Raw genomic sequence first — 14,288 nt, 5'->3', positions numbered from 1 at the left:
AGATGCTGCTGCACCCGCTGAGTTTCTCCAGCATTTTTGTGTACCTAAGATTTTATAAGAACCTGAGGGGCAACATTTTCCACAAAGGGCATATGGAACGTCTTGCTAAAGAAATTAGTTGCGGCAGCTACTAGAACAACATTTTATATGGGTGCCGTGCCAACAGCCTGTCTTGTATTTTTCTTTTTTTGTTACTGTGTAACTTGTATATTTTTAGTGTATCTTTAGTTTTTGTATTATGTGAGGGTGGGGGGGGAATGTGTTTTATCTCTTTCCTCGACCAAGATGCGACTTTTTCATCGTATATCTTTCTCTGCACTGCAGGTTTAACATCGTGGAGCTGGCTTTGTTAGGGATCGACTGCGGGAGCTCCAACCGCAGGAGCTTGGACCGCTCCGATCACGGGAGCTTTGATCGCCGACTGCGGGAGCTTTGATCGCACCGATTGTCTTGAATGCTAATTTGAATGAATAATAATTCCCCACAGTGGGGAATGCGAGGTTGCCGGAAAAATAAGATGGACATGCAGCCTGCGCTAGTGAGGACTCGGAGGGAGTGCCGTGATCTCGGTGTTTGTAGGGACATGGCTCCAAGAGGACGTCCAGGAGTCTAGTGTGAGTGTGGATGGCTTTCTGACTGTTCGGGCAGACAGGGACTGCAGCTAGAGTGACAGCGGTCGGTACAACTCTGGTCACATCACGATGAAGGAGTGTGCATGTGGTCCGGATATTGAACGGATGGCTGTGGGTGTTCGCTTTTGCTGTGTGCCCTGGGAATCCTCACACGCTGTTGTGGTGGCTGTTTAAGTCTATGTTTAATGTTACGTGGTTATGTATCTTGTTGCTTTTTTGTATGACTGTTGGCAAAACAAATTCCTTGTATATTTACATACTTGGCTAATAAATTAGTTACAATTACAATTACAATTGCATGGATAAGAAAGGATTAGAGATCATGAACTTTGTTTGACACATGCATGTTCTTTCTTTCTAATTTATTATTCATTCAAATTAGCATTCAAGACATTTTAACATCTATATTTCTCATACATTTAAATATATTACAAATAAAAGCCTCAAATTGTTTCATATAAATTCATTACATTTACATGGGTTTTCTAATTACATTCATACTCTCAATATACTGTACAAATTAGCAAACTTTTTTTTCCAGCAAAGAACTGCTGAAGGAGTTACTATAAGTGGAGGGAAATATACACTTTGACAAATTGTGCTTATTGTATTGCCTAAAAATACAGACTCTGGTTGGTATCACTAACAGCTTTATATAGTGGCAGTTACAATCTATACCGCTTCCTAAATTCACATTCATTATAAATTTAAGAATCTAATTTCAGTACCCAGGTATATTATCCAATTGCTACTTCTATATGTTTGGCAACAAATAAAAAGCTCTTGACTGTACATCGGTACAAGTGACTATAATAAACTAAACTACTTTGTGCTTTTAGTGCTACATGACTGGGGTTGACCTTCCTAACATTTATTCTTTGGGTGGAACCCAAATAATTGGGAATGCTTGCAAATGCAAAATTATTGCACTATTTTAATGGAAGCATAATTTCTTATAAGACTAGTTTAATATTTATTTGTTCAAGAAGGAACTGCAGATGCTGGAAGATCGAAGGTACACACAAATGCTGGAGACCCTTCAGTCTGAAGAAGGGTTTCGGCCCGAAACGTCGCCTATTTCCTTCGCTCCATAGATGCTGCTGCACCCGCTGAGTTTCTCCAGCATTTTTGTGTACCTTTAATATTTATTTGATGGACAGGTGTAGATTATAATGTAAAATCCATGATCAAACAAGGAACATGTTTCATTGGAAAATATTAGGACTATCTCCTCAATTATATATAGTCATGGAATCATACAGTATCGCAACAGGACCTATGACCCAACTTGCACATGCTGACCAAGATGTCCCGTCTACACTAGTCCCACCATTTGCCCCACATTCCTCTAAACCTTTCCTATCCATGTGAAGGGTTTCGACCTGAAATGTCACCTATTCTTTTCCTCCAGAGATGCCTGACCCACTGAGTTACTCCAGCATTTTGCACCTATCTTTTGAACTCAACAATTGCTCACAAAATTTAATGTATGAAGGACGAGCTTCCAACAATAAAATTAAAAAACTCAAATGAAAACATAAAGGACTGGAACTGCATAACAGAACTGTATGTACAAGAGGGAAAGCTATGTTAAATTTTCAGGTGTGATCCTGCATCAGAAACCTGATGAAAGAACACCTCCCAAGCAGTCCTAAGATAGCAGGCAATTACTGGTTTAAATATAAATTCATCCAAAAATGTGTAAGTGAATTTCAAATGTTTGTAACAGTACAAGCAATTGCCTGGAGAAGGGCCTCGACCCAAAATGTCGCCTATTTCCTTCGCTCCATAGATGCTGCCTCATCCGCTGAGTTTCTCCAATATTTTTGTCTGCCTTTTTTTGGAAGTATGCCAAAACAAGTGGCTATGTTATAAGTTTTGAAAATACTTATGGAGAGTAGGTAATAACAATGTTACTTAGCATTTCAGTCAAATCTAACAGCATAAAATCATAGTAAGATGTCCATGGTCATCAAAGCATTAGGTGGCCATACACCATGATTTGTTTCAAATCAGTAAAACACTTCTCCATTCAGTCTTATGTGTGGTGAAGGGTATTATAATGCAGATTCTTTTGCAGTTTCATTACAATCCAAGAAATACTCATCATCAGTCGTGGTGTCCGAGTCTGTTTCTGAATAACAGGACAGGTTTGGTTTCCAAATTTCAGCTGGTACACGATATGACTGTGGGGAGAGACTATCCTCTGACATTTTACTCCCAGTGGACGTTGAACTGAGCAGTCGTATTATATCTGTGGGGTTTTCCTTTGGCCAGAACAGTTTTATATCCACTGGAAAATACTCATTGTTCGTAACGGTCTCATCATCCATCCCTAGATCCTGTGTTACTTCACTGGGGAGTGGATCAAAAACATCCTCAATGCTTCGAGAAGCAGCTTTCTTGTGAAATTCAGGTTTACACTCTCTCCCATGTTTCTTGTTCTCTAAGTATGTATCCTTTTTTACTGCTTCCTTTTGAGAAATATTGCTTTTGTCTTCATTTCTATTTATTAATTCGTCATCGTCTTGCCTATCATGGTACGAAGAACAGATGTTATAATCAAATTCATTCCTGTTACAAAAGGACAGATCAGGATAAGATCCATAAAGTCTGCTACGTTTTATATAACCTAAAAAGGAAGGGAAGGGCACAGCTTGTCTCTTTTGAGTAGTTAGTTTAGGTTCATGCCTGATGTTGGTGGATAATACATTTTCCTGATCTGGTTGAGAAAGTAGATTGCAATGTGAATTAATATCTTTCAGACATGTTGTCCTATAGAGATGGCCATATCTGTTTTGTACATTGTGAGATTGGGATATCTGGGAGCTTTTAAACCTGGAATAATTCTTTGAGAATCTGGCTGCTCCTGTCTGGTCATTATTGTTTACAGAGGAATTATCATCTTTGTCAGTACTAGTTGAGTTTACCCTGTGTTGAGAGAAATCACTATTGGTATTTAACCTGTTATGTAAGTCATTAATCTCTATGAATTCTGAACCAATTTGTTTTTTTAGATAACAGTGCTGTAAGGAGTTAAATGTATGTACATTAGTTGTGCATGTTCTTGATCTCCCATACTCCAACATTCGTCCCGGCAATGATTTTCGCCTGTATCTGAATACTTTTTTATTTTCTTTTACCACGTCAATGTCCTGTGGAGAAATGTCACAACTATCTGTTGAATAATTCTTGAGGATGTATTTATTTCGTGGAGACTGACCATGTGGTGAATCAGGTGGTGTAGAACCGCTACTGATTAAATACTTCTCTGTTTTTGCATAAATATCCTTCCACCTTCGATCCAAAGTGGCATCTCTATCTTCCATTGGCTCATTCAAATATTTATTGCTCTTGTTGTAAGTGAGATCATCGGGAGATTCTTGCTCAGTCAGAAAATCTGGTAATGCAAGGTTAGTGTCATTTGTTGATTTAATGCCAATGCTTTTCCTCGAACACATATCCTTCTTTGGAGAGGAATTCTGAAATTGAATATTGTTGCCACATGTAGTGTCTGAAGAATACTTTAGCCCAGTTGGTGACTGCAATAAGGCGGCTCTGTTTTGCAATTGACCATTTGTTACATTCTTGACATCTGCTACGTTCATTTCAAAGTCGCTTCTCAATGTCGAATGAGTCAAAGATTGCTTATTTTTAATTATACCAGATACCCGTTGGCTAGACGGCAATAAATAACAATCTTTGGCATTTGATTTGTTCGATCTGCCCATTACAATGCCATCACTCCATGCGGAATGACATGCTTGCTTGTCTTGATTCTTGCTTATATTAGTGGTAATGTACTGAGCCTTAGGTGATGGTAGTGCATCATTTGTTTTATGTAAACGTTTAATATTTGACTTCTCATTGGTTAGTTCATCATGAAAGATATCAAAATCTCTTGTTAAATAATCTTGCCCAGGATTTTCGTGTATATCTGTGATATTTAGGACAGTCTGAAAGCCAGTTAGTGAATCTACTGTTGATATTTTGGCTGTCTCAATTTTTGCACCACCATTGTTGAGCAAATCACTTAGCATCTTAAATGAACTATTGGAAGGCTTTTGGCTGATCACTGGACGCAGCATTGGAAGAATGTGGGCTGCATTAAATTCATCTATACTTTTGCTTGAAACAGTGTTAGCAATATTGGATGACTGATACAATGATTTGTTCTTGTTGCTATGTGCTGTACTTGTAGGAGATATTTCCAGAGTTCCTGATAAATCTGCTCTTTTAATTTTTTGATTGTCAGGACGTTTTGAGAATCCAGCATCATCAGCAGTGTTTAAGACTTGACCTGTTGGCATGTGTTGATTATTGAGTGAAGTGTCTACATGAAGCAACTGACCGGGATCTGGATTCAGTGGTGGAGGTGTACGCTTAATCTCACATCCATCTGGTGGATCACAATCATTACTAGACCCTCTGTTGACACTTATACCGTCAATATTTGTTGGGCATTTCTGGGACGTGTCCTTGCTGTCATGTGCAGTATTTGTAAGGATATACTGTTCATTCACTTCATCCTTTGATGAAACTGCTTGCCATTTTTCTACATTTTCATCACTCGGCAACAGATTAATCTTATGGCTGAGCGGAAGGGGAGTCTTCAGTTTTTCTTGATTGCTGAAGAATGAGGTATTATCAGTTTGCCATTGCCCTGTCATTTCAGGTAATGAGGAAACACTCTTTGCTCTCTGTAAAAAGTCTAATTTGAATCTGTTTGATGGTCTCCTACGATGGTAGATGTCAGTTACCTTTGTTGTACCATGCTGTAAAGTATCCTTTGTGATATCAATAACACTTGCAGCAGAGTGGTGAAGTATAACTGGTGAAACAACATTGTTGATTTTAGGCTCGTCTTTCTGAAAATTCTCATTTATTTCCATTTCAGTACTGTTCAATAAATGTTGCAATGGCCTGTCCAAATTAGTAACAGTTACTCCATTTTGAGTCAAAACCGGACATGTTTCTTCAGATTGGTGGCCTTCTGTAGTATTAATACATTCTGCAGCCTGACTGATGCTATAATTGAGTGGAAATTCAGGACAGATATCAAAATCTTTTGCTAAATAATCCTGTCCAAGTTTTCTATATATACCATTGATAGTTGGGATAGTCTGTAAGTCAGTTAGTGAATCTACTGTTATTTTGTTGCTTTCTGCAGTATCATTTTGTACACATTTGTTGACTGCAATTTCTGCACCAACAGCTCCATTGATGAGTACATCACCCACTGGTGTACAGTTAATCTCACATCCATCTGATGGATCACAATCATTACTAGACCCTCTGTTGACAGTTATTCCATCAATATTTGTTGGGCATTTCTGGGATGTGTCCTTGCTGTCATGTGCAGTATTTGTAAGGATATACTGTTCATTCACTTCATCCTTTGATGAAACTGCTTGCCATTTTTCTACATTTTCATCACTCGGCAACAGATTAATCTTATGGCTGAGCGGAAGGGGAGTCTTCAGTTTTTCTTGATTGCTGAAGAATGAGGTATTATCAGTTTGCCATTGCCCTGTCATTTCAGGTAATGAGGAAACACTCTTTGCTCTCTGTAAAAAGTCTAATTTGAATCTGTTTGATGGTCTACGGTGGTAGATGTCAGTTACCTTTGTTGTACCGTGCTGTAAAGTATCCTTTGTGATATCAATAACATTTGCAGCAGAGTGGTGAAGTATAACTGGTGAAACAACATTGTTGATTTTAGGCTCGTCTTTCTGAATATTCTCATTTATTTCCATTTCAGTACTGTTCAATAAATGTTGCAATGGCCTGTCCAAATTAGTAACAGTTACTCCGTTTTGAGTCAAAACCGGACATGTTTCTTCAGATCGGTGGCCTTCTGTAGTATTAATACATTCTGCAGCTTGACTGATGCTATAATTGAGTGGAAATTCAGGACAGATATCAAAATCTTTTGCTAAATAATCCTGTCCAAGTTTTCTATATGTATCATTGATAGTTGGGATAGTCTGTAAGTCAGTTAGTGAATCTACTGTTATTTTGTTGGTTTCTGCAGTATCATTTTGTACACATTTGTTGACTACAATTTCTGCACCAACAGCTCCATTGATGAGTACATCACCCACTGGTGTACAGTTAATCTCACATCCATCTGATGGATCACAATCATTACTAGACCTTCTGTCATCAATATTTGTTGGGCATTTCTGGGATGTGTCCTTGCTGTCATGTGCTGTATTTGTAAGGGTATACTGTTCATTCACTTCATCCCTTGATGAAATTGCTTTGTATTTCTCTATATTTTCATCACTCAGCAACATAATGCTGTTATGTCTGATTGGAGGGAGAGTCTTCAGTTTTTCTTGATTGCTGAAGAATGAGGTATTATCAGTTTGCCATTGCCCCGTCATTTCAGGTAATGAGGAAACACTCTTTGCTCTCTGAAAAAGGTTTAATTTGAATCTGTTTGAGGATCTCTTACGATGGTAGATGTCAGTTACCTTTGTTGTACCGTGCTGCAAAGTATTCTTTGTTATGTCAGTAACGCTTGCAGCAGAGTGGTGATGGCTAACGACATTGTTGATTTCGGGCTCGTCTTTCTGGAAATTCTCATTTATTTCTATTTCACTATTGTCCCATAAATGTTCCAATGGCTTGTCTCTGTCATTGTCCAAATTAGTAACAGACTGTTGTTCAGTTACTCCATCTTGTGACAACACTGGACATCTTTCTTCAGATCGGTGGCTTTCTGTAGCTTTGATACTTTCAGCAGCTGGATGGGTTTTATAATTGAGAGAGAATTCGTGACAAATATCAAAATCTTTTGCTAAATGATTATGCCCAATATTTGTATTCGTATCTGTGATAGTTAGGACAGTCTGCAAACCAGTTAATGAATCTACTGTTGGTATTTTGTTGTTTTCTGCACTATCGTTTTGTACACATTTGTTGACAGCAATTTCCACACCAGCAGTTCCACTGTTGAGTACATCACCCACAGAACTAAATAAACTATTGGAAGGCTGTTGGATGATTACTAAGTCCAATATTGGAAGGATGTACTTTACATTAAGTTCATCAATTCCTTTGCTCACAACATTATCAGCAATAATTGATGAATGGTTCAATGGGTTGTTCTTGCTACTGTCTGCTGTACTTATAGATATTTGTGGAGTTCCTGATGCAACTGCTCTTTTATTTTCATGATTGTCAGGACGTTTCGAGAATCCAGCATCATCAGCAGTGTTTAAGACTTGACCTGTTGGCATGTGTTGATTATTGAGTGAAGTGTCTACATGAAGCAACTGTCCTGGATCTGGATTCAGTGGTGAAGGTGTACGCTTAATCTCACATCCATCTGGTGGATCACAATCATTACTAGACCCTCTGTTGACACTTATACCGTCAATATTTGTTGGGCATTTCTGGGATGTGTCCTTGCTGTCATGTGCAGTATTTGTAAGGATATACTGTTCATTCACTTCATCCTTTGATGAAACTGCTTGCCATTTTTCTACATTTTCATCACTCGGCAACAGATTAATGTTATGGCTGAGCGGAAGGGGAGTCTTCAGTTTTTCTTGATTGCTGAAGAATGAGGTATTATCAGTTTGCCATTGCCCTGTCATTTCAGGTGATGAGGAAACACTCTTTGCTCTCTGTAAAAAGTCTAATTTGAATCTGTTTGATGGTCTACGATGGTAGATGTCAGTTACCTTTGTTGTGCCGTGCTGTAAAGTAACCTTTGTGATATCAATAACACTTGCAGCAGAGTGGTGAAGTATAACTGGTGAAACAACATTGTTGATTTTAGGCTTGTCTTTCTGAAAATTCTCATTTATTTCCATTTCAGTACTGTTCGATAAATGTTCCAATTGCCTGTCCAAATAAGTAACAGACTGTTGTTCAGTTACTCCATTTTGAGACAAAACCGGACATGTTTCTTCAGATCGGTGGCCTTCTGTAGTATTGACACATTCTGCAGCCTGACTGATGCTATAATTGAGTGGAAATTCAGGACAGATATCAAAATCTTTGGCGAAATAATCCTGTCCAGGTTTTCTATATATAACGTTGATAGTTGGGATAGTCTGTAAGTCAGTTAGTGAATCTACTGTTATTTTGTTGGTTTCTGCAGTATCATTTTGTACACATTTGTTGACTGCAATTTCTGCACCAACAGCTCCATTGATGAGTACATCACCCACTGGTGTACAGTTAATCTCACATCCATCTAATGGATCACAATCATTACTAGACCTTCTGTCATCAATATTTGTTGGGCATTTCTGGGATGTATCCTTGCTGTCATGTGCTGTATTTGTAAGGGTATACTGTTCATTCACCTCATCCCTTGATGAAATTGCTTTGTATTTTTCTATATTTTCATCACTCAGCAACATAATGCTGTTATGTCTGATTGGAGGGAGAGTCTTCAGTTTTTCTTGATTGCTGAAGAATGAGGTATTATCAGTTTGCCATTGCCCCGTCATTTCAGGTAATGAGGAAACACTCTTTGTTCTCTGAAAAAGGTTTAATTTGAATCTGTTATAGGGTCTCTTATGATGGTAGAGGTCAGTTACTCTTGTACCGTGCTGTAAAGTATTCTTTGTTATATCAGTAATGCTTGTAGCAGAGTGGTGATGGCTAACTGGTGAAACAACATTGTTGATTTCAGGCTTGTCTTTCTGAAAATTCTCATTTATTTCCATTTCACTATTGTCGAATAAATGTTCCAATGGCTTGTCTCTGTCATTGTCCAAATTAGTAACAGACTGTTGTTCAGTTACTCCATCTTGTGACAAAAGTGGAGATCTTTCTTCAGAAAGGCCTTCTGTAGTTTTGATACTTTCAACAACTGGAGGGATGTTATAATTTAGAGGGAATTTGTGACAAACATCAAAATCTTTTGTTAAATGATTATGCCCAATATTTGTATTCGTATCTGTGATAGTTAGGACAGTCTGCAAATCAGTTAATGAATCTACTGTTGGTATTTTGTTGTTTTCTGCACTATTGTTTTGTACACATTTGTTGACAGCAATTTCCACACCAACAGTTCCACTGTTGAGTACATCACCCACAGAACTAAATAAACTATTGGAAGGCTGTTGGTTGGCTACTGGATCCAGTATTGGGGCTATGTGAGTTGCATTCAATTCATCAATTCCTTTGATCATAACATTACGACCAATAATTGATGAATGGTTCCATGGTTTGTTCTTGTTGCTGTGTGAGGTACTTATTGGAGATATTTGTAGAGTCCCCGATAAATCTGCTCTTTTATTTTCATGAATGTCAGCACCTTTTGAGTCTACAGCATCACCGACATAGTTTAGGATGTGACCCGTTGGACTGTGTTCATTATTGAGTGAAGTGCCTACATGCGGCAGCAGGTCTGAATCGGGATTCAGTGGTGAAGGTGTACACTTAATCACACATCCATCTGGTGGATCACAATCATTACTAGACCTTCTGTAGACAGTTATACCATCAATATTTGACGGGCATTTCTGGGGTGTGTCCTTGCTGTCATGCACAGTATTTGTAAGGGTATACTGTTTATTCACTTCCTCCAAATTAGTAACAGACTGTTGTTCAGTTACTCCATCTTGTGACAAAAGTGTACATCTTTTGGCAGACTGGTAATTTTCTACAGTTTTGATACTTTCTGCAGCTGGAGTGGTGTTATAATTGAGTGGGAATTGAGTGAGTAACATTTCTTTTTGTGGAACATTGGTAAAAGAGTTTATCTCAGTTTCTGCATGTGTAGGCCTTTTGCTTCTTTGTAAAATTGCATTGCCTCTGTCCTCAGTGGTGGTTGAACCACCTGGTGAATTTAATAACTCGTGATCAGTCGTGTCCTTGTTATTTGGCATCATTGAAAATGTTGGAATCATATTGGTATTTGTGGTAAACTGATCACCAGTCAACAAATCTTGAAGTTTTGATTTGTCTTGTGCATTATCGTCATGGGCTCTTCTACAAAATGTTAACCCATTGTTATCTGGGCACATGTTTTGTACAGCGTTGGTTGCACCTTCTGTGAAATATGCTGCAGGACATGCATTGAGTGAAATTACACTGTAGTATTCTGATTGGCAATGTTTCACAGTCTTTTCATTGTCCGGACCTACAGAGCTATTGCTAATGGACAGGGAACTTGTGGGTGTCTTGGTTATGTTTTCCATTAAATTTAAAGGTTGTAAGTCGGTCAGTGAATCAGAGGTTGATAATTTACCGTTGCCATTTTCTAAATATTCTTTACATCTCCCATCCACTGTGATATCTCCACCGAGTGGGAACTGAAGTTGCGTATCGGCTATGTTATTAATTTCATGCAATATTCTAGATGCGAATCTGTCATAAGATTTCTCATCATGCAGAGTTTTATTTGATGTATTGTGCTGCAGAGTATCTGTATTCATTTCTATGTCAGTTGCTGTAGCTTTTACATCCGTCAATTCCTCAGAAGGGAGACTTTTGTCTTGGTGTTCCGAATTGTTTTGCAAATACTCATTGGCTCCTTCCTCCACATGGATGTTATGGTTGTTTTGTGAAGGATAAACGGAGTGTTTGCTTGGATAGTTATTTGGTGACGTGATTGCTGTGTATGTATCAACCAAATTTTCAGATTTATTTTGATCGCAAGGCTCTTCATGAGAATAATGTGGCAGTGCATTTTTCTTTATATCTGTGGCAGTTGCAGGACATTCCTGGACAAGCAGCCGACATAATGGTAAATCTGAATTCACTGACATCGATCCATCAGCTGAATGTTGTACGGTGCTAGCAGGATCATTAAGTGAACCTGATGGAGGATCAGAACTGCAGCTTTCTAAATGCTTATTCAATCCAGTATTCACAAAGTGAATGTAATTGTCAAGTGAGGAATTCAGTGACCCACATGCATTGCTATCTGTGGTATTTACAAGATGTAGTTGGCTGTTCATCTGATCCAAAGATGAAGATACACAAGTCGTCTCAGATTGATTGTACTGCACAAAATCTTCAATAACTCTCTGTCTAGAGTTTGGCAAATAATTGAGTTGTTTGTTTTTATAGTCCTTCACATACATAGGAGACACTTGGTACGTAACTCTACTTGAAATAAGTGGAGTACTGATTTCAGATTTCAAACTTTGCAAATGGCTGAGAATTTTTCTGTCCCCAATGATACCACTATTGCTTAGACAGTGATCCCATGACTTGGATGTATTATCTGAAAGGGCCATCTGTTTAGAAACTGGATTTGGTGATGAAGAAGCAACATCAGCCATGGAATAATCAGGTTGTTCGTTTTCTTTGGTAAGGCCTCCAATCTTGGTGTTGGATTCCCAATTCTGACGTGTGCTTTCAGTATCATGTTGAACACTAGAAGAAGCATCCAAACTAGATGGAGTGTCTCGTAGCAAAACAACGGCAGAGTTCTCAGAGAGGCAATTTTCCAAAATTTCGTTAGTGCATGATTTTACTGGGGAATGAAACAGCAGGTTGTGGTTATTTGTAGGAGATTGCTGACCAGTAAGCGTATCTTGTGATAATAATAGATTATTTTCAGGTGGATAATTCACTACACTTTTAGGACACGTGGTAGTATTATCACCAAGCTGGAAATTAGCTTGAGACTTCATTTGGCTGCTATCCACACTCTCTGCAGGAATGCAGGGGCCAAATACTGAATTTTCTGATGTAAGCTTACTGCTTGTTTCAGATCTTTCCTTTGGTAAAATTTCTTTGCCTCCATCTAGTATGGCATCTTGCCTCAATTGTGCTTTAGTTACAGGGGATTGCTGATCTATTACTGTTTCTGGCAAGGCTTTGCAACTGTCTTGCTGTGCAACATTGCTGATTCCACCAGTAGGGTAGCGTTTGGATAACTTGACTTCATTGGTATGTATGTAAACGGTAGACTGGCATTGAGTCATTATATCTGACTGTGGTGTGCTGGCCTTTACCGTTTGATAGTTTTGCATATTATCAACATCAGGTATATCTGTTAAAATACTACTGATTTTATGTGGTGGTATATTCTGCAAAGTATTTTTCATATCATTTTTAACATCCAAAAGAGGTGCTTTTGTCACATCTGGTAACACAAGTACATGGTTGGCTTCAGATTTATACCGAAGCATGTCTGCAGTTAAACTATCACTCCTTACTGATAGATCCACCATCCGGTACTTGTATCTGAGAACTTTAGATGATGTAATGACAGACAATGGTTTATCATTTTCCATGTTATTGTTATTGTTTGATGATCTTTGGTTACATACTGGTACCACATCTGTGTCCCTGTCACACATAGGCAGTTGTGAACCAATTACCTGAATTGTTCGTAAAGAATCGCTTCTTCCCACGACCTTGCAGGTTTGTTTTTTATCATCTGACAATGGAACGTCAGCATTTTTTGTCGTGCCAGTTTTCGTTCTCATTTTACTCAAAGTAAGCATAATTACTGAACGGGATTCTGCTTTTGGGTTTGAAAACAAATCGGTCCTTTCTTGCTCATGTGCATGGTGTTGCAAACCATCATTGTTATGTTTTACCTGTGTAACTATGTTTGTGTCTTCTGTCCCTGGGTACTGTTGCCTCTTTCTGCTATTGATTGTGATATGCGAAGTAGCTCTAGCTTGACAGTGTTGATTTAGTTGTGAAAGAGATATACCAGATTTAAGTTGACTGATCTGTAAAGAATCACTGACGATGCCACTTTTAGAACTGACATTGTGATTTAGTGCATTAACATCGCTCCTGCTGTTAGTATATGTGGAAAGCAGAGGGTGTGAAATACATACTGGAACAGCTGATGAAGCTAGAAGGATGGTTTCAGATTTACTGCCTTCGATTAGGAGAGCATTGTCAGTTTTTTGAGAAGTGTCAAGTAAATTATCTGACCAATTTTGCTGCAGCACATGCATATTACCAATATTGTGGCTTCTTTGTCCTGTCATTGAGCTGAATGGCACAGTCTCACTACTGCTGGTTGAATCACTTTCATTTCTCTGTGAAGGTTCGCAAATATTGTTTGATGAATATTTTTTGGAAATATCTGGAAGAATCTGTGATTCAACCAGGAGATCAAACAATGTTCTTTCCTTTACGCATTTGCTCTTCAACGAATAACAACCGGAATTTGATCTTGTTGGAACATCATGCCCATTGGTTATTGGATGATCCTGAAGCTCATTTTGAGGATGAATAACAGAAGATGAGAGGCCAGTTTTTGGATCTGATGACAATCCATTGTCTGTTTTGTAATGATCCAAATCAACACGAGTACAAACATTTCCTTGTTGCTCATCAGCAAGAACATCACGTGCCTGAGAAGTGTGCCTCCCATTTTTTTTGTCACATCCAATGATGAGTGATGTTTTCTCAGTGCTTTCACTTAACTTGCCAGCATTCATTTTATTGTAATTTCTGCATAATCCTGCTTGGCCATCCTCTGCGTGACTTTTTACTCCATCTTCATCCCTGGTATTTTTCTGTAACTCTGAAGTGTTTACATTTTCCATTGACGTAATTTTTCCATGTTCATCAACAGCAACTACAAAATAATAACAAAAAACATTGATAATCAAATAATAGGACATCTTCTAGCATTCTTCACCCCCCCCCCCCCCCCCCGCCCCGCAATCAGTCTGAAGGAGAGTCCCGATCCGAAACATCAACTTT

General features: G+C 38.4%; 1 protein-coding gene across 1 annotated transcript in view; it reads right to left on the bottom strand.

The window, feature by feature from the left end:
* Positions 1-299: 299 nt before the first annotated feature.
* LOC129698123 (uncharacterized) overlaps positions 300-14,288 on the bottom strand; it is a 39,153-nt gene continuing 25,164 nt past the window's right edge. The window contains exon 6 of the mRNA XM_055637012.1: positions 300-14,160. Coding sequence (XP_055492987.1) covers positions 2,690-14,160 — 11,471 coding nt within the window. The 3' untranslated portion in view covers positions 300-2,689. The remainder of the gene's footprint in view (positions 14,161-14,288) is intronic.

The sequence above is a fragment of the Leucoraja erinacea genome, chromosome 6, assembly GCF_028641065.1.
Source record: "Leucoraja erinacea ecotype New England chromosome 6, Leri_hhj_1, whole genome shotgun sequence".
Lineage (NCBI taxonomy): Eukaryota > Metazoa > Chordata > Chondrichthyes > Rajiformes > Rajidae > Leucoraja > Leucoraja erinaceus.
This window is presented reverse-complemented; position numbering and strand designations above follow the sequence as displayed.